Source organism: Anolis carolinensis, chromosome 3 (genome assembly GCF_035594765.1).
Source record: "Anolis carolinensis isolate JA03-04 chromosome 3, rAnoCar3.1.pri, whole genome shotgun sequence".
Taxonomy (NCBI): domain Eukaryota; kingdom Metazoa; phylum Chordata; class Lepidosauria; order Squamata; family Dactyloidae; genus Anolis; species Anolis carolinensis.
In genome coordinates, this window is record NC_085843.1 from 238,281,144 (window position 1) to 238,307,834 (window position 26,691).

A 26,691-nucleotide genomic window follows, 5' to 3' on the forward strand; every position below is an offset into this window, starting at 1 on the left:
AGTGTTCATGGGGCTAAGTGTGGGCAGGATGATTGGGACTCCGATGAATTGTTAGACACTCCTGATCCACGAGCTCTAGCTGTGTGGAGTTCAGACTCTGAGTAGATCTGGGACACCTGGTGTTTGGGTGTGAGTGTTGGGTCACCCAAGAGGAAGGGGAATAAAATGAGAATGTTTGGCCACTTCACTTTGCGTGTGGCAAGGTGTTGCTGAGGCGCCATTGGGATCTCTGTGTTTCCGTGAAAACTGGACTTGGACTGTGATTCGGATGTAAGTTATCTGGGACTGCTCTGCACCGGAGGGATGGAACTGTGTGGGTTTCCCTGGACTGCACTCTGATTACTATTTCTAGCTGCTGATACCATCGTTGCTTGGCTCTTTGTGCCTTATCGTGGACCTGGTTTGGATGACTGCACCCTCTTCGGACTTTGGATTGGAATTTGACCTGGCTTCTGTCTTCGCCCTCTGACTGACGACTACTCCCGGCTTCTGACTACTGGTTTGCCCTCTGGAATTTGCTGCTGCCTCCCGACCTGACCTTGGATCCTCCTGACGACAGCTATTCATCATCCCTTTGAAGCTCTCGGCTTTATCTGCACTGTGGAAGCAGTTTACTGCTTCTCTAGTTTGTTTTGTTTTCAGACCAGTTTGGTGTTTTTCTTTTGGGAACTGTCCCTTTAAATCCGCAGAGCCGGCTGGCTGTTTCAGAAACGGCTTGGAGCCAAAAGTGGCTTTTTGTACTTTCGGCTATACTTTGCAGCTTCTGGAAGGTTTCCAGTCTTCGTTTGTTATTCATATTTTCTAGCAGTCAACTCAATTTGTTCTCTAAAGCTGAACTGAAGCGTCTTTAGTTTTTTATTGAATGCCAGCATGGATAAATAGCTTGGCTTGTTTTTGAGTTATGTTTTTGTCCGAACTACTCTTGAAACACTGATAAGTGAAGTGTTTCAAGGATACCCTCTGTGTTTATGTTATTTTTGGCTTATCTTCTGAATAAACTCTGTTTTGTTTGTTAACTGGCGTCTGACTCTTGACATGGACATTTGTGTAGACATATCCGAAGAAGATGGCAAGGACAGAGACTGTGGTGTGATCTTAGCAAGACCACTAATATGTTCTCCACCTTTTTCTGTAAAGCAGTGATTCTCGGTCTGTGGGTCCCCAGGTGTTTTGGCCTACAACTCCCAGAAATCCCAGCCAGTTTATCAGATGTTAGGATTTCTGGGAGTTAAACCAAAACATCTGGGGACCCACAGGTTGAGAACCACCGCTGTAAAGGAAAATGCACAGCACCCTCAGTCTCAGGAAGGATAATGTGATAACAAACTGAACAAAACGTAGCTCATTTTTGTGACAATTTGTTGTGGGAGGACTGGCAACTCCTTAATTTATTTCAGTGTTCATAAAAGCTGCATAAACCTTGGAGGGCCCTAGTGATCAAAAGACAATAAATAAATCTCTTAAATAAATGGATGGACCTTTAAAGTAAGATGTATTGATTTAAAAAATGTTAAAATTAAAAGGTTAATTAACCAGGAGATGCCTTTGGCATCCTCTTTGGAGAACAGGAAAAATGTAAAATACAGGGTGTTTAAAAAAGAACTCCCTATTCACCATTTAAATTAAATGGTGAATAGGGAGTTCTTTTTCAAACAAATTAAATGGTGAATAAGGAGTTCTTTTTCAAACACTCTGTAGATTATGCTAATCTGCAGCTGCTACTGTAAAACTCTCTAGAAGAGATAAAACACTGGCCTATATCTTATCCAAGGTTTCCACAAAGTGTATATGAAAAGGAGTAAAACAACACAAAACATACTACCTAAATACATAATGGAAGAGATTGGGAACTGATGTATGATGTATGTGTAGTATATACTCAAGCTCACTGACTGGGGAAGAACTATAGCAACAGACACTTGGAGCTTCACCAAAGAGCACATTTGGGGCTGGTTATGAGAGTGAAGGATACACATGCATGTATGCACTCATAAAGTGGAGGGAGGAGGCCTTAATTTAATCTCCATTCCCAAGATCTTAAGTAATATCTCTGTGCTGGGTGAGGAGACTAAGGAAATGTGTTTCTAAGACTGCACTATCGCCCACTATTTTTGTAAACAGTTTAAACATACTTCTAACCATTATACCTCCCATCATTATCTGTTCACTACTCTGGGACCAAAAGTTGGAATTATTACCAAATAGCTTCAGCATTTTTTCTACATCCTTTGTTCACATAATGGAATTCTATTTAATTACAATTATACTCATAAAAAGTCAGCTTTTTCATCACTACATTCCTCTGTGAAGGCACACAATTATAAGTGTGTGTGTGTGTGTGTGTGTGTGTGGGTAGATGTTGTTGAGTGCCTTCAAAAATCGTTTCCAACTTAAAGTACCCTAAGGAGGACTTAATATTAATTTTTCTTGGCAAGATTTATTCAGAGTGGGTTTCCCTTCATCTTCCTTCTGAGGCTGAATGTGAATTTCCCAAGGTCACCCAGTGGGCTTTCAAGACTAAGCAGGGATTCAAACTCTGATCTCCAGAATCATAGTCCAGTGCTCAAATTACAACACCACATCACCTCTCTGAATATTTTTCTATTTAATATAACAGGGCAGTTAATATGAGCATATGGTTACATAATAACCATGTATCAAAACGTAATACAGAAGAAGAAAAAATAGGTTGAAACCACCCTAACATGATTTCTCCTAAAGCACCAAGTTTTTATTGTTTGTCCGTTTTACTCATTTGTATTGCTGTCATGATTACTACTCAATATTACCAATAAGGGAAACCAGAGAAAGTCTTACTTTCATCTGTCTCAGACAATGGCAGTATTAGCTTCTGCTTCTTATTACAAAATAGAATTCTCAAAGAGTATCCTGGAAGGAAATAGGTCCTTGAAGGTTTGTGGTGTGAGTCCACAATAAACAACAAAGCTTTAGAAATCATCTTACCACTTCTAATTCCTATGCCCTTAGCAAGCAAGTTATGTTGTCATATGCATTATTTTCGTGTCCATGAATGAGTTATTAGCCCTCCCAGAGTTGCAACATTTCAAAATCTTGTTTCAACAGGTGAAAATTATCTGAGTAATACATACTAAACAAAAAGTACAGTACATGAACTGATATGGCAGAAGAAAAATATATTCACCTGCTGCCTAAAACTTACCGTGTACAATAGTTCTTCGGGAGTTACAGGGCTGGTGAAAATGGTGCGAAGACACCTGAGGCAAGCTTCAATAAATTTAAGATCTGGTGACAGTAACCCTGTAAACAAATATGGAGATATTTTTTGGCAATTCTTAAAAATTATGCAGTCAAAAAACAAAAAGAGCAATGAGTATGAGGGTACCTTGTAGTAAGGCTGGTATGATATGGCAGTCCAGTAGAGATTTAACGTTGTTTTCTGTACCCATTGCAAGGCTTCCTAGCACCACTGCACACTCGGTTTTTAGCTCAGTGCTGGAGGCCTCTTGCTGAAGCAAATACAGCAACCTACACATGGAAAACACAGAGGAATAATTTCTCTTAAAGGCATATAATCTGAACAGATAATTTTTATACATAAAATGCAGGTTCTAGTAACATGTAATGCAACTCTATCAATGCTCCAAGTAGTCATTTTTTGAACTAAGAATATAGTAAGGCATGATTCTTCCTTCAACTATCTACGTTACATGGACAGATTAAAAAAGTGAAGTAGTGTAAGGGACCGATGCTGAAGGAAGTAGTTTTGAGGCCCAAAAGAAACCAGGAATATGACCATGCTTGAACGGTTAAGAATAAGAATTAAGAAGCATAAAGTGATACTCTTAGGAAAGGGAGAGGAGAAAGAAAATCCTTAAGAGATGGAGGTACTTATCCTAAGACACAAGGCAGCATAACAGAAGACACAGAAAGAATCCAATGACTGGAGGCAATGGGAAACAAGAAAGGGAATGGGGTTGAGTTAAAAAAACTGAACAGAAAAATCTTGAAAGCAGTTTTTATAACTTGGCAAAAATAGAGTAAAACAAGCATATTGAGTTCTAGATTTCCAATAGCAGCGAATGAGGCAGCAACACTGATCTGTAACTTCTTAAATTTTAAAAAAGGGACTTGAAAATAGATCAAGCAAAACTGTGACAGAACTAGACAACACAAAAATAAAAGGGTCAATATAACAATAACATAAGGAAAGTCACTCAACCATTAGAGATAACTGGCTAGGGTTGGTGATCAGGAAAATATTCAAGCAAGCAAACTAGATTTCAACTTGTGGTAGAAACAGCATGGACTGTAAGCCTGTCTGATCTCATCAGAAAGGTCATTCCACACTGTGAGCATCACAAAAGATAAAGTGCTGCTCCATGACAATATCACAACAAAAATCTTTCATGAATCAACTATACATTAAATAGCACCCAACAGGTCTAGAGACCAAACTGCTCCCACATATAACTTAGTTCTGAGCTGTTGAGGGCCTTATAAATTAAGAGAAACGATCTGAACCTGGATCAACAGGTCTCATTTTGACTCTCTCTCAAAAGAGGGCACCAAAAAACTCATGGAAAAAACTCAAGATACATTATTACTGAGTGTAACTTCGGGATTATCAGAGATTTCTAGGCAATACTTCAACTGTCATAAGGAAAGGCACCACTTCACAACAGGGTTTTTAAAAAGATGAGTAAGTTAGTTTGGAGAAAAGTTTAGTTTCCTCCTGTCTCTATTATAGTGAGATGGAACCTGTGTTGACAAAAATGGTTATAATTTTTTAAAAAAGAATTTGAAAATGCAAATTAGATTTAAATTTTAAACATTGTGTATTAGGATTTTAACATGAGCTTACGAGACAATTTTTGAAGTCTCACTTTTAATATTTAAACTCACGAATTCATAAATAAAAATTAATGCTTGGCACAACAGCCTCTGTTTCAGAAAAGCTGCCTTACTCTCAAAGTGTGTGATCAAGCCACCATCACCTCATTTCAGTGCTTCATTTTAAAAATAGCAGCTGGTGAAAGTTACTCTCATCTTAAAACAGTGGCTGATGCAGTTTCACAAATTTTCAGTATTTGAAAATGTTATGCTACTATGTTGGGATTTGTCCTAATTCCACTCAATTTCATATTAGTTAACATGTAGCATGAAACATCTGGACCACCCTTTACAGGAAATCCATTTGCCTACAGGCAGTTATTTTTGTCCAGAAAAATAATATGTAAATGAGCTCTTTAGAAATTGTCCCTATTTGTAAAAATACAAAAAGTATGAATATTATTTTGTTATATCAGCACGAGCAACAAGAGCAGATTTCTAATTCATTGCCAGCAATGCACTGAAATGTTAAGCAGAGGACTAGAAGAATGATGCCATCCCAATGCTGAATCTCAGTGTTATCTTCTATGTGAGATAAATTTGCCTTCCTGAATGCTGAAGATATAGTTTTAGGGAATCAAAATGACAAAGAGAATATCTTTAAAATGTCAACATCTTTTTCTTGTCCTGCATACACAATGTATTGTGAGATATCTTCAGAGGTAAGGATAGGCAATTTGTCTGCTCATAGTCATTCCTGTCCATGGTTGTAATCTACAAAACCAAAAGCTGCCTCCACTACTCCTACTTCCTCAGCCTTCTCCATCTCACTTTCACAGCTTGCCTTCTAAATTATTTTTTTTTACTCATTATAAATGAAACCATGACACACTGATGCAAGCAGGGAGTTTCTGCTTAACAAGATGCCACAACATATTTGAAATGAAGTCTGCAGTAACAAAAGGAAGGAAAATGTTGTGACAATATACCCGCTAAACCATGGGTCTAATTAGATAATGAACGGTTTTATCAATTAAGCATCTGTTCAACTAAATACTATGCAAGAATGGCAAAAAGTCTCTACACAAAGACAGCATTAAAAGTTTGAAAGGTGGTAGGAAGGATTTGAGATCCCGTTAATTTTCCTCTACCTCTTTAGTGTTTCTTAAAGTAGTTTGAAATTAGTTGAGCTGTTTCATATTTTAGTTTTACTATTCTGGCATCCAGTTCATTTCTCCATCTCTTCACCTTCCACAACATATTTTTAAAAGTTCTGAGAAAAAGAAACGAAGGAAACTTGAATAATGAGGATCCGATTAAGCTCTAATTCTGTCCAATGTTAAGAAGTCTGCAAAACTAATAAAGAAAATAGGCCTATGGATTTACAGTCTATGGAGAATATTGCTTTAGAACAGTGGTTCTCAACCTGTGGATCCCCAGATGTTTTGGCCTTCAACTCCCAGAAATCCTAAAAGCTGGTAAACTGGCTGGGATTTCTGGCAGTTGTAGGCCAAAACACCTGGGACCCGCAGGTTGAGAACCACTGCTTTAGGGTAATGTCAGTTGTGGCATTTCTCAATAATTATAATCATGGTTTCTTCATTTCTTTCTTGCAATTCCCTTTATTTTACATTTCAAACACTCTTATTTGTGTGCAAGCGCACACAGATACTTTATCTGATTCTGTTATGGTTCTATTTTGTCCTCAGCACAATGCCTTTCTCAGGAAGGGACACTTGGTGTTGACTTTTCTTCAACAAGGCATTTGAAAAAAGTAGTACCTTAAAGCTGAAATCCGGTACCGACATGACAAGTATCATTAAATTCTATGGAACTTGATATTATAAATTATTCTGTAAATATTTTAAATCCTGTTTTAATAGGTTTCTTTTGAATATTTTTATTGTTAGATAAGCATTCTTAACTGCATAGAATATTTCACTGGTCACAGGCAGCATATCATCACTCAATTAACTAGTAGCCCAAACTCATATATTCAGGGCATTCTTCCCTCACAGAAGTGAACAACGTTGAAATCTTATCTGTGGAACTTGATAGTTGCACCGTATCATCACTCTATAAACCACCTGGGGCTGATTTCTATTTTACACCCCCAACCAGTTGCCACAATCATGAAGCTCATTTTGTTGTGGGAGATTTCAATAGCCACAGCTGTGTCTGGGGCTATGACGAAGATGATAGAAATGGCGAAGCAGTTCTAACGTGGGCCGACAATAGTAGAATGAGCCTCCTTCATGACAGTAAATTACCACCATCATTTAATAGCGGCCGATGGAAGTGTGGTTATAACCCTGATCTGATTTTTGTAAAGGAAAGCATAAGCCACCAATGCACCAAAAGGGTATTAAACCCAATACCTAACACACAACACAGACCAATATGCTGCGTAGCATATGCAGCTGTAAGACCGAAAAGTGTCCCATTCCGCAGAAGATATAACTTCAATAAAGCTAACTGGACAAAGTTTACAGAGACCTTGGAAGCTGCTATTTCTGATATAGAACCTTCTATAGAAAATTATGACCTGTTCAAAGAAGCTGTGAAAAGATCCTCAAGGCTCTCAATCCCTAGAGGCTGTCGCACAAGCTACCTACCAGGCCTAAACAAAGAATCACTAAATCAGCTACAAGAATATCTCAGATTATTTCAAGAGAACCCATACAGTGATGGGACTATAGCAGCAGGCCAAAAACTATCTACAGCCTTAGCTAATGCTAAGAAAGACCATTGGATAGAGCTGCTTGAGAACCTGGACATGTCCAAGAGTAGCCGAAAAGCCTGGCAATTGCTGAGACGCCTGGATAGTGACCCTCTGGTCAACCCTGGACACGCGAACGTGACACCAGATCAGATAGCTCACCAGCTAATACAGAATGGGAAAACCAACCGCAGCAGAATAAAGATGAAAATCAACAGGGTGCCAGAACTTGAAACCCACCAGTTGTCTTCTCCTCTAAACCTGAAAGAACTCAGAGAAGCCACCAAGCGATGTAAGACTGGTAAAGCACCTGGCCTAGATGACCTGATGATGGAGCAAATCAAACACTTGGGGGCCAAAGCTGAAAACTGGCTTTTGAAATTCTACAATCAATGCCTGGCACACAAACAGATTCCCAGAGCATGGAGGAAAACTAAGATAATTGCCATCTTAAAACCTGGTAAAGATGCCTCCAATGCCAGGAACTATCGACCAATCTCCCTCTTATGTCATCTATATAAAGTCTATGAGAGGATGCTATTAAATCGACTAGGACCTGTTATCAAACCCAAGCTTATTGCACAACAAGCAGGTTTCAGACCAGGGAAAAACTGGTCAAATTCTTCATCTGACTGAACATATCGAGGAAGGCTACAAGAAAGGCTGCATTACGGGAACAGTTTTTGTGGACCTTACGGCAGCCTATGACACGGTGCAACATAGAAAAATGCTGCATAAAGTCTACCATATCACCCGGGACTTTGACTTTACAAAAACTGTCCAGACCCTCTTAGAAAACCGCAGCTTCTATGTGGAGTTTCAGGGCCAGAAAAGCAGATGGAGGAGGCAAAAGAATGGTTTACCCCAAGGCAGCGTTCTTGCACCAACCTTATTTAACATCTTCACGAACGATCAGCCACTACCACCACTCACAAAGAGCTTTATATATGCTGATGACCTTGGCCTTACAACACAAGCAAAAGATTTTGAAACAGTTGAAAAGCAACTCACCAATGCCTTGAAAGATCTCTCCAGCTACTACAAAGAGAACCACCTGAAGCCTAACCCTGCCAAGACACAAGTGTGTGCTTTCCACCTACGTAACCACGAAGCCAACAGGAAACTGAAAGTTACTTGGGAAGGCCAAGAGCTCGAACACTGTTTCCATCCTAAATACCTTGGTGTCACCTTAGACCGAACACTAACATATAGGAAACATTGCATGAACACCAAGCACAAAGTAGCTGCATGCAATAACATCCTGCGGAAACTGATTGGCAGCGCATGGGGAGAAGACCCACAAGTAATAAGAACATCAGCCCTGGCCTTGTCTTTCTCAACTGCAGAGTATGCCTGTCCTGTTTGGCACAAGTCTGCCCATGCAAAGCAGGTGGACATAGCACTGAATGAAACATGCAGAATCATCACGGGATGCCTTAAACCTACACCTGTTGATAAACTCTACAAGTTAGCTGGCATTGCCTCTCCTGACGTGCGACGGGAAGTTGCTGCTAAAGGTGAGAGAAAAAAGGTCGAACATTGTGAAAGCCACCCACTGCATGGCTATCACCCTCCTCCCATCAGACTCAAATCAAGGAAGGGCTTCATGAGAACCACCACTCCTCTTGATGTTCCTCCAGCAACAGCAAGGGTGTCCCTCTGGGCAGCTAAACCTGGCAATTCTAACTGAATGGCCCCCCAAGAGGGTCTTCCTCCAGGGGCAAACCAGGAATGGGCAACTTGGAAGTCCCTGAACAGACTCAGAAGTGGAGTGGGCAGATCAAAAGACAACTTGGCAAGGTGGCACTACCTGGAGGAATCCTCCACCTTGTGTGACTGTGGAGCTGAACAAACAACTCAGCATATGTATGCTTGCCCACAATGCCCTGCCTCATGTACGGAGGAGGAGTTGTTTAAAGCTACAGACAATGCGGTTGCTGTTGCCCGCTTTTGGTCCAAAACTATTTAGTTGCTTGTGATTTCTTTTCTTTTTTATTTTATTTCCATTATTTGAAATGTATTTGCTGTACCAATGCTTTTGACACGAAATAAATAAATAAAGGGCATTCTTACTTTTTTCAACTTCCATATGCAATTCCAATTAGGGTCAGTAGTTAAACTCTGATTATATAAACAACCCTCTTATTTTACATTCCAAGCAAAGACTGCAGAAAAGAACTTTCTTTAATAGGATAATGAGATTCTACTTATTAATCTTCTTTAGCATTAAGTCTCAGAGATGCATTCCATATACGGTTTTTTCTTGAACATCCTATTTTCAAAAGAACAATGTGCAAAGAATAAATTCTTCTTTCTAAAATATATTGCCAGATTTCTTACTGAATTAAATGAAGTAAAGCCTTCTTAATAATATGCAATCTCTATCTCTGAAGTAATCAAAAAGGATAACGGGTGGAAAACATGTAATGCAAATTAGCCTTATAATAACCAAAACACACCATGATGCTCAATAGGAGCTGCCAATTCATAGCTTTTATATATATAGTATGAGGCTTTTTGTCACACTATTTCATACTATTGTACCCTCTATCTCAGTTTCTCTCAACCTTTAACCTTTGTAGAAGCCTTGAAATATTTTCAGGGCTCAAGGAACCCATAATAAAAACATAAGCTCACACTACATTAGCCTGAAATGTAAATTGTAGATTAATAATCTAATAATATTTATCAATGCTTCTTTGTATAGACATATTTTCAGAAAGTAATGTATGAGGAGGAATAAAAACTCAGGACCACCCAGGGAGGACAGAACATGGTTCCTAGCCATGAAATGCTAATAAAAGTAAAATGGATCAGAGGAGGAGGAGAGGAATCAAATATTGCAGATAAAATCTGCTGACATAAACAGTGAACAGAAACATTTCACACTGCAATACTTTTGCAGATTCTAATTCTTTTCTGCTTCTCCAGCTGCAATGTGCATAAGCCTTGCTTCAACACGATATATTTTCGGAACATTCTATTCCTTTTCTGGCATACAATTAAAGGTTTCCTGAGTTAATTAACCATGGTTTCCCATTATATACAATCCAAGAATTGATGCTCCAAAGCAGGATCTGAACCCATAATTTGATGCTGATTAATCATTTCATGTTCCATAATAATTCCCTTAACAAAGCACAACAAAAGAATAAGTGCACATACAAGAACATGTCTTTGCCATGCTCTTTATTTTTAGCATCATCCATTTCAATAGTTCTGCTTTAGCTTTCATCTTTGTTTCCTTTTCACCCTATTTGAAAATATTTCTAGAATATTAGCTTTTCATCCTCCCATCTTGTCTTTTATTCCTGTTCCCTCTTTTGCTCGCTCTATTAATTCTTCTCACCCAGATTTCTTTCCATGGTTTGTCACTAAATTTTGAAAAGGGCATTATCTTTGGCAACATCCTAAAGCCTAGGGAATTCACCCAGTTCCTCTCCTGATATCCCTCTTGAAGACATATTTATTCTGAAAGGGTGTGAAAACGACTAGAGTTTCAATGTGACTTGGTGTTGCTACTTTTATCTGCTGCTCCAGTCTCTTGTATCCATCAAGAGACTGTTCATGCCTGGCTGCTTGCCATTAGAAATGTTTATCTGCTGTTCTCTTTTTAACCAATACATCTGTTATTAGGGTTTACTTTAGCTATGCCGTTCTGTGTGGTAAAGGCATTTTATAAACAAATGTATACTTGCTCTGTGTTTCATTACTCAAAACTTTACCAAGTAATTTTCTCAATCTGCCTTTTAGGGCACACTCCCAAAGTAGTCTACAAGATTGCACAGCATAATACAACTGCAATTTTAACATAGGCATAGAGGACACCATCTAAAGTTTTTAGTACCAAATGGATACCCTAAAAATATATCCTTACAATTTTTTTTCACAGCCAAGAGTGATGTGACCAGGAAAGAAATGTCCAGAGCAGGGATCCTTAAACTTTTCTGTCATAACCCCTTTCTATCTGAGAATTTTTTATGCGACCATTAGATATGAGTATATAAATAGGTATAAAATCACCCATTTTCTAATAATAATAATAATAATAATAATAATCGGCATTTGCAAGGCTTGCTACACAGGCTGATTTTCCTTTTATGAAGCACAGCTGAAGTATTTCAGGCAGAGTCCACTGTAAATATTGCACATTGTTACTAGAAGATTCATGTATCTAAAACAGCTATTAGATGGTATTCAGAAACCGGTCATTGTTGACAACTTTTTTGCAATCTCACATTGAACTAAGGGGGCCCATTGGGGGTCAGGACCCACAGTTTAAGAAGCAATGGCCCAAAGTACAAGAAGAATACTGAGAAAGCAATCTAGGCTACATTCATAATTAACTAAATAAGTAGGGCAAAACAAGACTCCAATGCAGATTCGAAGTCTTGGGCAGGCTTACACAGATGAATGCAATTCTAGTTGGCGTGATCAGTGTCACTGCCATGATTTCAGGGGGAAGCAGAGAAGGAGCTGGCCTTTGCATGCTACTTTACTTTTCCATTCACATCTTAGATCCTTTTCTTCTTCCTGCAGGCCTCAATTTCTGCTTCACCCAGGCAAAGGAAGTGAGGTACTGGAGGAGAGAGAAATATGCAGTACTCAGGAAGAGGAGGAATCCTCCCCTCCCCCGCAAGCCCAAAATGTCATTTACCCTGTGGATCTGGCTCCTTTTGCTCTTCATGCACTCTTCATGCATTTCTGTTTCCCCCAGGACTTTCTTTGACCAGGTGAAACAGACACTTGCGGCATACAGGAAGAGTGCCACACCCACTACCTGGACAGTTATTCCCCCCACAAATACCTCCTGAGGACTGAGCTGCTGTGTGAATGTTTTTCTTCAGCTGCTGTGTGAATGTTTTTCTGATGAGAGAAAGAAAAGAATAAGAAAGCAGGAGAACTTCATTTACACAAGGCCCCTGTAAAAAGCATATGTCTTAGATGTTTCTATACCTGTCCTTCAATCAGCCAATAGTGATTTAAATGTCCTAGAAATTGCCACAAAGGCAAATATGAAACTACCTCAGTGGCCGCCACCTGCATCAAGCACAATTACTTTGCTAAAAGGATAGAAAGAGTAGTGACAGGGAAACATCTGGGATGCCTGCTTTTTACAGGGGGCTTGAGAAGAGACATAGTAGCTATGTTTAAATATTTGAAAGGATGTCACAAGGAAGAGGGAGAAGGAGTATTTTCTACTGCCCTGGAGACTAGGATGCAATGGAGCAATGAGTTCAAATTGTAGAAAAGGAGATTCCACCTGAACATTAGGAAAAACTTCCTGACCATAAGAGCTGTTCAGCAGTGGAACTCTCTGACGTGGAGCATAGTGGAAGCTACTTCTTTAGACGTTTTAAAACAGAGGCTGGATAGCCATCTGTTGGGAGTGCTTTAATTGTGCATTTCCTGCAGAGCCGGGGGTTAGATTGAATGGCCCCTGTGGTCTCTTCCAACTCTGTGATTGTATGATTCTGTAAGCAGAGTCTTCCCCCTTCCTTCCCTCTCAATTCTTTCACCTTTCAGGGTTCCTTGAAAAAAGAAATTCAGCAGGTTCTGGATATGTGAATAGCCCTCTTTTCTCCCAATCCCTCATTTGCTAAGTATAGGCAAATAATTTCAAAAAAATAAAAATCCAAGAAACAACTGGTTCCAAGCATTTCGGATAAGAGAGACTGAACCTATATTTATTGTTACTTCCCTCCTAAGATCTTCATTTCTGTAACTTTTGTTCCATCAGCCTCAGCTATTTACTGTAGTGGTATACTGTTTTCCAAAATAATTTTTCCCATGTTCTCTTGTGGCTGCTTAAAACTGGAACTACCTCCAAGATTATCTTCATATGCTGTCTGATCTCTATTAGGTCCCCCTCCCCAAACTCACCTTCTCCAAGAAGCTACTTAATAAACTCCTAGTCCCTATATTTTAATGTAACTAGAGTAAACTAAAATACATGCTATTAAAGCAATTTTATTTTGTTCCCTTCCCTACTTCCACTATTATTTATTTTATATTACAACCCTTTCAGAACGGCCAGCATAATAAAGTAGTAACCAAGTAGTAGTAATAAACATAGTAAAGTAGTAAACAAGGACTCAGAGAGACAAGGGTTCGAGTAACTGCTCAGCCATGGATATTTGCAGGATGGCCTTGGTCATGCCACACACTCTCAGCCTTCGACAAACTTCCTCTAAAGAAATCTTGCCAAGAAAACCTTAGGATAAGTTGGAGTCAACATGAAAGCACAAAACAACAAAAAGAGGGGATCCACCTTTGTATCCTTTCTAATAAACCATTCAACTGTAGATGCTAAGTGAAAAATAAATGTACTATAATAGTGGTTCTCAACCTGTGGGTCCGCAGATGTTTTGGCCTTAAACTCCCAGAAATCCTAACAAGTGGTAAACTGGCTGGGATTTCTGGGAGTTATAGGCCAAACGCCTGGGGACCCACAGGCTGAGAACCACTGTACTATAAAGAACCTTTGTATAGTACAAACACTATCTTATGCAGTGTTTGACTATTTATACATTTCTCCCATCTCATATTAAAGTATATTTATACAATAAATCTTCCATTTCCTTTCATTACAATACATAAATATTCTATACTCCCTGTCTCCAAATCTACCACTGAGCTACAGTCTGAAGTGATTTCATTTGGTTTTCTTATCTTTTCTCCCCTCCCTTCTGGTATCTTCTTTAGTCAAGCCCCCCAGTATCCAACTGTGTACACAGAAAGTCCTATTCTCAGGGAAAGAGTCAGCATTATTGTCAACCATGACTTTCCACCATGGACACAGAGTCAAATATTTGATCATGTATAACGCTATTTCCTTGGGAGATACAGTGTATGACAACATTCTTCAAATCAAATTACCTTAGTCAGTGGGTATCACAGGCTTTTCCTTCATCAAAAAATCTATTATGGATCTGCAATCTGTATTTTAAAACTTCACAAGAGAACTCTAAAAACAGAACCATTTAGAACAACTGTTTTTTTACAGAGCTGAAACACACCTAATGCATAAATCACATTTGAAATCTCTGGCTCAGGTAAATACGATATGCAAAGCATTTCTCTCAAACTCATAATACGCAAAACCCCTCTCTTAACAAGAAATGGTAGTTTAGGAAAGGATCATTCTGGATTGTGATAGGGCAGAAAATCTAAAATTCCAGCAATGTGCATACTGCACAAAAATATAGTATTACCAGAAACAAAAGGTTGAGCTCAGTGCTTCCTCCATGAAACAGAATATTTATCCTTTAAAAAATAATCTTGGTACCTGCTACAGGTTCAAACAAATCCAAACACTAAGAACAAGCTTAACCAGATATGCTTAATGGAACACATTCTTAATTTATCACTATGATCATAGTTTCTCATGCTTAGTGTATCAAGTAGAGTCTTGCATAAATTGTTTTAACAGCATTATAGATTGTGGTCATTGTCATAGCCAGTTAAATGTCCTTAAGACAAAGAATATCACAGCTAAAAACTACCTTATTATTACTACTATTATTATTATAAAAACTACCTCCACATTTCTCATTAGATTATCTATTTATGCTGAATCCACAGGTACTCTGATTCTCAGCTCATTTTCATTAGTGTCATTTCATTTAAGTGTTTGGAGACAGATAACCAGCACTGTGGGATTTCTTCCACTTACTAATTAAATCAATGTACTGGATGGCTAAAGAATATGTAAACAAATCGTATCGGGGAAACAGACCTAGGGATGGCGAGTGATCTCATATTTTGTGCCCTTTCCTTATTTGTCCTTGTCTTTTCTTTTGAATGGCATATAGTATGCCAGGAATATGAGACAGAATTAGCCTTTGCAATCACTAATACAACATCTGTTTAATTACAGTTCATGCAAATTCACCAAAAAAAACCCCTCTCTATTTACTACTTCTGCTAGGAAAGTGGGAAGTGTCAACATAAATTTCTTCTTCATTCCCTCAAATTCAGTTTTGGAGATGGAGGTGAAACTGCGGGTACCAGTTCTATAGTAATGGATGTCATACTGTAATTGTTGACCTGACCAGTCTCTATTTCTTGCACTACATTTTGATACTAATTATCTCATGTTTCTATTTAATGGAAATCATTAAATATTTTAGACACTCCTCATCTTTGAATTATCCTCATAGCAGAACCATCTTGTTTAGCAGTATCTTATAACCTAACACCAATTTAAAAGTTTTCTCTTTCCAAAACAGCCAAATCTAGGTGTCAATAATATATATGTTACTGCATATCACTAATATCTATCAATTTTTCTTGTACATTTAAAATAGTCAAGCAAGTGCAAGATGACACAGCTAAACAAGCCCTGATTCAACAGTATACTTCTGATTAAACCGCTTCTATCAACAGAACAAAAAACAACTCAGAACTATTTTTTCTATACTGAAGGACTGCAGTGGTAAGGGGTAAAGTCCTAATTCTGCTGGTATAAACCACAAAATCTTGTGGAAATAGATAGACCTGTCTTGTACTGATTTATCTTAGTATCTGAATATTGCAATACTGAGCCTTATTTTAAGTCATATCTATTATAATGCACTTTCACTGTGAATTTATAAAATCTGTGTTCTTTTGAGCACACTCCTGCTAATACCTTTTCTAAAAGCTCCCTAAGTAGTCCTGCATTCTTTTTCAGTATTTAGCTACCAAGCTATGAATTACAGAATCAATAAATTAAGTGATCCCTCTACAGCTCTATTTAAAAATCTTTCAGAAGATTCAGGCCTAACTCTAAAATCAGCTACAGTATATCACTAGTTGAACTGCTGAATGGCAGCAACCTGATCTAGATTAAAATATACTTATTTATAAATTACAATTTATTTTGAATTCATTTTTATAAATAATAAATAAAACGCCAAATAAAATATCTTCTCTTTATCTTGTTTCATATTTCAAAAAATGCTGCCATTCTTTTAAAAATGAATCCTGCTTGAATATGTATCTCCGCATATTCTTACTGAATTAATCTTAAATGAATCACTATACAACTCTGTTCAGTCCTTTCCAGAGTTTACTATTAGGATAAAACAATTTCATTATTTCTAAACATATTTGACAATAATAGCATAGCTCTAAATTTGACATTCCTTTTTTGTACGTTTGAGGAATGGTTTCTAAAGTCATGGTAGTTCCTCTAGCCCATTCAAAAACATCATATTACAAGACATTGTATCTACTGTGGCAAACTGTCTACTAGTTTTCTATTACTGGTGGCCACCCACATTTATGAGTTCTTCTTACATAGATTCCAACACAGGCAGCCCACAAGTTATTAACAAGATAGGTTCTGTAAGTCTGTTCTTATGTTGAATTTGTATGTAAGTCAGAACAGGTACATTTTTAACTGTAACTCCAGCCATACACATATACATACATATAAACACACATATACACACACACATCATACACACTTTGGATAGCATAGGGGAGGCCTGACTGTGATATTTGTTTTGCTATCTGTGCCCTTGTTCAGAAGATTTTACCTCAATTTCTGTCCCTGTGATAACTGGATTTTGAAAAAAATGGCTTGTTATGGAAACAAGCATTGGTAAGAAAGCATCAGTGCAGACATTCCCCCTCCCCCCCCCCCCCCATGATAACTCTTTCAGGAGAGAATTTCCCTTACCAGGGGCAGATTTTTCTCACTTCCTGTTGTCTCAACTCAGTTCTTAACTATGAGTTGTTTGTAAGTCACGTTTATAACGCGTGGAGTATCTCTATTTGAAAAGGGGTTTAAAATCTGGCAGCAGAAAGTGAGGCGAGCAGCTCCTGCTTAACTAGCTCAATTTCTTCAACACATTCTTTCTGCTGTTTCTCCGTCTGTCCTACCATGTCCTGCCTACAGTGCATTTCCTCACTTCATTTACTACCTTCCCACCATGATTCAAAGATTAAACCCCTTTTCTGCTGATTCACTTCCTCACCCCGTCCTTCCACTGTCAGATTTTAAACCCCTTTCCTGTCAATCCACCTCCTTAGCGCATTTCTTTTTTTGTTAGCAGATGTGAAGTGAGGAGGTGGATTAGCAGGAAAGGGGCTTAAACTCTAAGTCTTCATAGTGAGAAGGTGGTGAATGAGGGATTCATGATGCTATTTGCAAAACATAGAAGGGCAGGCAAAGGCGGCAGCAGGAAGGAGGCAAGGAGGTAAATTAATGGAAAAGGGGTTTAAAATCTGGCAGCAGAAAGTGAGGCGAGCAGTAGATCTGCAAAAAAAGGGGTTTACAATCTGGCAATGGAAGGAATGAGCCAAAGAGGTAAATATGGCAGGAAAGATGTTTACACTAGCGGAGTCTTCATGGGAAGGTGGAGCCAGGTGTATATCTAAAATGTGTTTGTGTTTTCAAAAACACATTGGCTTAAATGTGTATTTTCTTATCCCAACTAGACTAAACTAATCAATCAATCACTGAATGGTAAGTTAATATGTAAGAAAAGCCTACTGTTTGAATTACTATACTCTAATTCACAGTAATAGTGGGACTCACAGTATGATACATGCAAACTATCTTGAAGCAGCCCAGGACTGGTTATCATTTTAAGAGAAAACTGATATAATTGCTATTTTTTAGAGATTAATATAAAAAATGAACACAAAATACAAGGCCTGGTACTAGCAAATTAGAAAGGTTAAATACTCCACCTACCAGAAATACTCATGAGTGTTCTCCTAAGAAACTAGGGGGATAAGTAACATCAGCAGGACCGAATTAAATACAATTATTTTGATCTTCTGCTACTAAACAATAATCTAAGGTAAATAATTGTAATCAGTGTTTCTTGATATGCAACACAAGAACAGAACATTTAACGCTCACACACTGTAAAAAGGATACAAAGAGCGCTAGCAATTAGCAAGCCCCAGAGTTCAGTGTTATAAGGCATTAATAAGGCAAAGGCAAATGATGGAATAATTGTTTTGTTTGACTTTACTCCTCTTCCTAGAGCCCCAAAACTGTTGCATGCAATCCATAAGCAAACAGAGGTCTGAAAGCTGTTTTAGGCATTTTTCTTGTAGGCTTTGCTAACTTACTATGCTGTGGGAAGGGTTTTTAGGACATTGAAAGCAATACAATTCAGAGCTTTCAGTAGACGTCTATACACTATTGCTTCATAACAAGAACTGAATATACAGTACTAACCTCAGTTAACTGGGGAAACAGGACAGTCATCAACAGTCAGACAAATTAAAGTGCCAGAATCTTAATAGGTGAACTTGAGATCTGCTGTGAAATCAGTGAAAATCAGAGTAGCAGAGGACATACCTTGGAACTGCTCCCAAAACAATCAAGTTGGCTTTTTGTTTGTTGTTTCCAATTACAGCATTTTTCATATCTCTGTAATCCAGAAAGAGAAAAACCCTAGTAAATTATGCTGAGGTACTAAGGACTCAGTTTTGCAGAATTTAGTTCCACTGAGATCAAACAGGTGTTATATCTGAGCACTAAATAGGAGACAAGTAATAGATCCCACGACTTCCAAAAATTCAAATCTCTGGCATTTCTCTATCCCCAGACATTCAAGTAGCAGAGAGAATCACTTGATCATTCATAACAAATACACCTGACATATTATTTCAGATATCAGGATCATGTTGTCAAAAGATGGTAAAGAAAATAAGGATGTATACATTGTACTAATGTGAGAATTTGTGCAAGAAATATGCAACAAACATAAAAATCCCAACTTTACAGTTGTGCATTTTCTATATTTGCTCCATGGAAATTACAATCTAACCAAGTTTCTATGCTAGTTTTGCTCTAAAACAGTCTTAAGATAGACACAAAACTGTCCCACTCAACCCCATTCTAGTTTAAGAGAGCCAATGCAGACTCAGGTGTTTTCTAATAGTATTAGCATAGTCTTTATGGGAGAACCAGTGTGGCATAATTTTTCGAGTGCTGGACGAAGACACTGGGAGATGAGAGTTCGATTCCCCGCTCTGCCACTGAAATCCAGTGGATGATATTGGGCAAATCACACCTTCTCAGTCTCAGAGGAAACACAGGGCAACCACCTCTGAACAAATTCTGGCAAGATAAGACCATGACAGGATTGCCTTGGGGTCATCAAAAATAATGTGAAGGTACACAACAACAAAGTCTTTCTGGATCCGATCCAAATTTAGTCATACTTATAAGCAAACTAAAATCAACTAGTTATGATCATGTTTAACAGCAGATAATGCATTTGGCAATATGAAAATAATTCTCCAATTTTAGCACTAGGGATAATGATAATAAATGTAAATTCTGAGTAACAATGTTTTATGACTTCAACAGCCAAATCAATCAGTGATTGCAACAAAGATTTGGGAAGACCATGACACAGCTGGCCTATACAATTAACAGAGTGTTTCGAATAGTATGTAAAACCATCAATTGACACCCCCCCCCTTTGGGTCAAGTTCAAAGTTTAAACTTAAATTTATCTCCTTCATCAAGAGTTACACATTAAGTTATGGCACCATCTGCCATTGCTTTAGACCAGGGGTCCCCAAACTAAGGCCCAGGGGCCACATGCGGCCCATCGAAGCCATTTATTTGGCCCCTGGGGTGACAGCTCCCTCCTCCTCTACCAAGGAAGATGCGTGCAGAGGAAAAGGAGGGGAAGGTGTTTGCGGAGGGTAGGAGGGAAAGGCGCGCACCTTTCCTGTCTCCTCCCTCACCTGGTGCATGCCTTCCAAAGCTTTGCTTGTTCATAATAGTATTTTAATTATTATTTAATTAATAAGTAATTATTAAGGGGTGCTTTGCTAGTGCTTTTGGTGCACAAAGTCAGAAGGAGGTTGGACTAAATGGCCCAAGGAGTCTCTTCCAACCCTCTTTATTATTTTTATTATGATTATGACTAACATTGAGGCTGTATTTATTCCTGTTTTGTTTTTTTACTTCAAAATAAGATATGTGAAGTGTGCACTGCATAGGAATTTGTTCATAGTTTTTTAAAAAACTATAGTTCGGCCCTCCAACGGTCTGAGGGATTGTGAACTGGCCCCCTGTTTAAAAAGTTTGGGGACCCCTGCTTTAGACACTATCCAAGTGCATCCAGAAAAAAGAAACACCAGGCAATAGTCAACATTGTCCTAAGTCATAATGTGAAACAGTTATATCACGAAGTACAAGAGACTAGGAGGCCCAATCATGCCTATTCAAACATGCCTAATGACAAACTTCAAAAGTGGAGGGAATTTTTAATATAATAAATTAACTTTAAAACAAAGCTTTGTTAAAAGTTTGAGAAAAGCAATTTTGACCAGGTCTGAAACACTTCATCAATAGTAGATGCATAGAAATGCCATTTATTAAGAACATCTTCTGAATACTGGGTTGAATTAATGCACATAAGGTTTCAAATGTATTTATACTATTGACTTTTAAATTCCCTGGAATCTCATTTGTGAGAGAAAGGCAGGATATAAACTGAATGGAATTTCAAATTGTGAAAAGATGTGGCAATGCTAACATTTTCATTAATTTCTGTTATGGCAAAAGGAATGGGCTGTAAAAAAATCAATTCTGATTTCTCCTCTTTACAACTTTGCTTATTGGGTTGCTGGCAAGCATTCTATTGGGAGTTTACAATGCCATAAACTAATTTACAATTGTGCAGTTTAGAAATCCAACATTGTGCAGTCATCATATTCCCAGAGACAGAATGCTACTGTGGCTATGCTTTTTGAGACCATTGCACAAGCAGCGCAAATAATGCATCCAGTAAGCAATAGTGTGATGAACAACAGTAGGACACTTTGTGGAACAGGCTGTCCTTGCACTGTAATAGTGCAAGTAGCAAAAGGGCAACAAGCCCCCAAAGTGTCATGATAGACAGATGATCTAAAACAGAAATCAGTGGAAAGTTATAAATGCCCTGTGACAGCCAGAAAAATATTCACAATTTAGCAGTACACCATTGTACAGTGGGAGCTATTGCTGAAAAACAGGACATACTGCACTGAGTCCTGTTACGCAGCAGGAGCCCCTACTGTCCACTGGGACATTTTACACAGTGCCCCATTGTTCATCACCACAATCTTTTAATAATGATTGCACATCTTGTCACCAATACAGAAAAGTTTCATCACAGTCAATATTTACAGTAACTTTCAAATATGACTGCTTAGGTAAAACACATTGTGTATTAAGTCCAATAACCAAGGTTACGTATTATTTAGAACTTAACCCTTTATTAAACTGTGCATCCATTTATAAAACATCCTACTGGCATAGAGTGATCGAAATAACAGAATAAACTAAAATACTAAAATAAATGAAGTGGAGGAAGTATGTTTGTGTTCTCAAAATTACTTAAAATATATTTTAAATCAATGTGATATATAGTACAAGAGCACCTATATAACTAAAACTCATTTGCAAAGCAAAGGATTCACAAATGCTAGAGCTATAGGCAACCAGAAAGTATTTTCTGGGTACTAGCTAGCCACTAATATTATACAGAACCTGAAACACTACATGAGGTTTTCTATCCACTGCAAAGAATATATGTTCTCTAGTTTTAAGCTAGATCAGTGGTTCCCAAACTTATTTGGCCTGCCACCCCCTTTCCAGAAAAAATATGACTCAGCGCCCCCCTGGAAAGGGGGCGTGGCTTAGAGGGGGTGGGCGTGGCTCCTGCTCAAGAGGCAGGGCTGAGCCTTTCCCCTAGTCCAAGATGCAGGGCTGCGAGGGGAGGTGGGCAGGGCCACAAATGGGCGGCCAGGACTGGGATGGGCAGAGTTACGAGCTGTGAGGCAGGGTTGAGCTTCTATCCCTGTCCTGCAGCACCTTCCAGGACACAGGAGGCGGTGCTAGAGGAGGTGGCAGGGTCTTTTCCCAAGTGCCTGACGGGGGTGAACCTCTATACCCCGCCCCCCGTGTTCTAACAAGCGCCTCAGGGGCGGTATACAGAGGTTCAGCCCTCTCTCGCGCTCTTGGGAAGAGGCCCCGCCCCCACCCCCACCCTTTAGTCCTAAAAGGCCTCTCAAGAGAGGTATAGAAGCTCAGTCCTGTCTCGGGCTCTTGGAAGGAGGCCCCGCCTCGTTCCCTAGCTCGGCCCTCTGTATCCCACCAAGAGCCTCAAGAGAGGTATAGATTCTCAGCCCTGTCTCAGGCTCTTAGGAAGAAGCCAAGCCCACTCCTCTAGCTCCACCCCCTGTGTGTCCTAACAAGCGCCTCAGATGCTCAGCCCTGTCTCCGGCACTTGGAAAGAGGCCCCGCCCCTCCTCTGGCCCCGCCCCCATGTCCTAATAGGTGCCATCACCGTCCCCGCCCCCCCCCCCCCGGATTGCTCCAGTGCCCATCGGGGGACAGGAGCACCCACTTTGGGAATCACTGGGCTAGATATAAAAAAAATCCTTCCCTAAAACTTGATATAAATGTAGAAAATGGGAGTGACCAGTTTCATTTTATCTCAGATACACTCAGATGCAGCAAGCATTTGTCTTACTGCTTCTGAATGTCACAAGTCAAGCTGCCTGTCACAACCCCATGAATTTTATCAGCCATACATTTTACACAACTCAAGTGAGAAGTGGAACGCCTAGCAGCGATACATAATGTGGCACTGGCTACCAAGGTCAAACTAAATGAAAATTTGGTTTGGCTTGGTAAAAGAAAAGAAAATGTGTGTACATAAGGTATACGAGATACTGGAAGCTCTTTCTTCATAATATGTGGTAAACAGAAGCTTGTTGTTCTTGCATCCAAAGAGCAGTATGTGGAATTACCAAAACGATTACCAATAAAATTCAGTCCTTTCAGTTCTCTTCCATCCCACTTCACCAACTGAATGTACATACAGCTGAACAACTTCATCTTCAGCAAAATCACTTGACCCCAAACAATATTCTGAACTCAATAAGACATTCTCAAATCAGTATGTTTCAGTTCCACAGAATGTATAAACTGAAGGAAAATCTGGGGGCCATAATTATGGATTTTGATCTGAACTTTGGATAAACCAAGCCATTCCTAGGAAATGAGACAATGCTCCGGTGGAGAGAGTAGTGGGTGTCAATGCCTCTTTTAATCTCTCTTGGGACAAACTAAGCTCTTACTATTCAGCACTTGACTCAGGCCTCTTCCACACTGCCATATAAAATCCAGATTAAGTTCTCTAAACTGGATTATATGGGAGTCTAGACTCATATAATCCAGTTCAAAGAAGATAATATGGATTATCTGATTTGATAATCTGGATTATATGGCAGTGTAGAAAGGGCCCCAGAGAAGAGGATGGTTCCTTTTTTATAGGAGTGAAAGTACAGTAATTGACGCACAGATACATCGACCCAGGTTTTTGGGGGTGGATTTTTGAATACATAAATAGTTAGAAGGCTATAGCCTCACATCCTGGAGGGGCGAAGTGTGGATACAGTTTCTGAGTTGCATCCAAGAACTGCAACTGGATGCTTATGTATGAAAGTTCTAAAGCAAACACTCCTCAAACACTAGTTATATTATATTTAAATGTTTATTTTTGAAATACAAGTATCCAAAACAAAGGGAAATGATTTCAAAGTCCAACATAACTGTAAGCAACAACCATACACACAAAGCTATGCTAATTAGGTTCAAAAGGTAAAGAGTAAAGACGCTATAGTAAAAACAAAAAAAATACTGCAATGAAAAAAGATGACCCCCAATTTCTTACTGCCACAAAATTAAACATATTGGAAACTGTGTGTATTGCTTTGCTATACTACTATTATACAGAGATGCAATGAATATAAAGCCCAAATAATCACTTTCAAGTGACTGCTATTCCAAAACTAAAACTGTAATCATCTCTACTTTTTCACATTGATATGTTTTCTTCTACTTCTTCAGTTTCCTCAGCAATCTATATATATAAAAATGTTCTGATCATTTCTAATTTAAACAAAACAGTGAGACTACACATCCCAAAACCACGAAACTTGGCAACAAAAGACATGTTCCTCCCTGCTGTGTTCAGACAGCAAAAAAATAAAAACAAAAAACAAACAAACAAACAAACTGGAAGTCCCTCAAAAACCCAAAAAACAGGAAAACTCCATGTGTGCATGTGCCAAGCAGCCCCCACCCTTGGAAAACAGACTTGCATGCAAGGGAGCTGTGCGCGACCATCCCAACCGTCGGGAAAGCCGGACTGCGTGACGCAAGGGAGGACGACAATATTTTCAAACTTTAAAAACATTTCCGTCAGGAACATGGCTAAAAGGACATAGGGAGGTAGGGCGGACAACAACTCCCACAATCCCTAATGGGACTAGAATCGGATTGTGGGAGTTGTACTACAAATACTTCAGAAACTGTCTCACAGCCCTTCCAGGGCCGCCTAAGGAGCCAAAATATGCATTTCTACAGTAAAGGGGGCCTGGGTTCAAACACACTGAGGCATTTAGAAGGTAATGGCGTGGATTGGCAAGTAATGGCGGCAGAGCTTCTTCAAACCCCTCTCTTCCGCCCTCACACCATTCTCCCTCCCCTCTCCTCCTACCACCTTCTCAGAAACTCGGTGTAATGGCAGCATGGCTTTAACACACCCCTCTCTTCCACCCTCCCTCTCTCCATCCTCCTCCCTTCTCCTACCTTCTTCTCTGAAACTCCATGTAATTGTGGCATGACTTTAAACCAGCTGAGGCATTTAGGCAGTCATCATGGTGGCGTGGCTTTCACCCCCCCCCCATCTTTCATATTATTAATGAATATAATTACTATTGCTTAAAGCAGCCTGGCGGACGGGCCTTCCACTGAGCCCTGTCTTCTCCTGATCCCTCTTCAACTCCCTGGACAGGAAGGGAGGTGCTTCAATCAGGGCCAGCTAACACCTTCAAACAAAGGATTCCCCAAGGGAGGAGGCAGCCAGGTCAGCCCTCTGAACCCCACCAAGGACAGATCTGGACCAAAGGTGCCACACAGATGCAACACGGCCAACTTCATATAGCAGCAGGGTTGGGAGGTGGTTAAATTTTCTATCCGAGGGTTATAGTTCACCCATATCCACAGAGCACTGAAGGTAGCCAACATCAGATCTGGACCAAACTTGGCACACAGACTCAACATGCCCAACTGTGAATACTGGCACGGTTTTGGGGTCTGAGAATTGTAGTTCATCTGTATTCAGAGAACATTGAACCCAGCAAGTGATGGATCTAGACCAAACTTGGCACACAGACCCAACATGGCCAACAGTGAATACTGGGAGAGTTTTAGGGGGACTGACCCAACATTTTTTGGGATTTGTAGTCCACCCACATCCTTCATACTATTACTGAATATCACTGCTATTGATTACACCACCCTAGGGGAGGGGCCTTCCACTGAGCCCTGTCTTCTGCTGGTCCTTCTTTAACTCCCTGGAAAGGAAGGGGGGCTTCAATCATGGCCAGCTAACACCTCCAAACAAAAGCTTCCCCCAGGGAGGAGGCAGACAGTCTTTCAAGCTGCAAGGCCAATACATGCTAATCAAGGTGACTAATAACAGCATGCATACCTGCCACACCAAGACTATTCAGTGTATTCCAGCTCACCAAACTAGGATTACATTTGAAAGAAAACGGCCAGGCTTTACAGCTGCAAGGTTATTCACTGCTAATCCACCTGGCCAACAAACGAATCCAAAAAGCCACAGCAAAGAGTGGCCGGGCCATACATATTTTTAAAACTTATCTTTTCACTTGTGCATATCTATAGTCAGTGCTGACAGAAGTAATCATGCACAAAACTATGGGACATGATTACTACAGCAGAGCTAAAAATTAATAAATAATACTTCTTGCCTTCATAGTAAGAAATTATTTTAACCCTGATCTCATCATTATCAAGAATGGGTTTCTGCAACAGCAGTACTAGTCCCATAGTTTACCCAAACCATGTGTTTTGTATCTCTACAGAAACTTTAATAATTATTACATTATTAATTATTACTATGATCTATATTGTCAGCCATCATTAATTGCCTTTAATGAAGGGATATTTATGAACATCCTAACCAGAAAGTTTGGAGTCATTTTGACAGTTGCACAGAGTGCAGGAGAATGGTCAGAATGCTTGAAGAATGCTTGAAGAACATTATTCATTTGAAAGTTATGTGTCAAGTTGCTTGGGGGATTTAGTATCCTTGTCACACGTTTCAGTA

The 26,691-nt window shown here is 39.3% G+C and overlaps 1 protein-coding gene across 3 annotated transcripts in view; it reads right to left on the reverse strand.

Moving 5' to 3' along the window:
• armc8 (armadillo repeat containing 8) overlaps positions 1-26,691 on the reverse strand; it is a 68,915-nt gene that overhangs the window by 28,924 nt on the left and 13,300 nt on the right. For 2 of the 3 annotated variants that reach the window (XM_008106424.3, XM_062976458.1), the window contains 3 exons: positions 18,837-18,908; positions 3,365-3,507; positions 3,182-3,279 (listed from right to left, as the gene is read on the reverse strand). In XM_008106424.3, coding sequence (XP_008104631.1) covers positions 3,182-3,279; positions 3,365-3,507; positions 18,837-18,908 — 313 coding nt within the window. The remainder of the gene's footprint in view (positions 1-3,181; positions 3,280-3,364; positions 3,508-18,836; positions 18,909-26,691) is intronic. The other variant, XM_008106425.3, reaches the window with a different exon arrangement.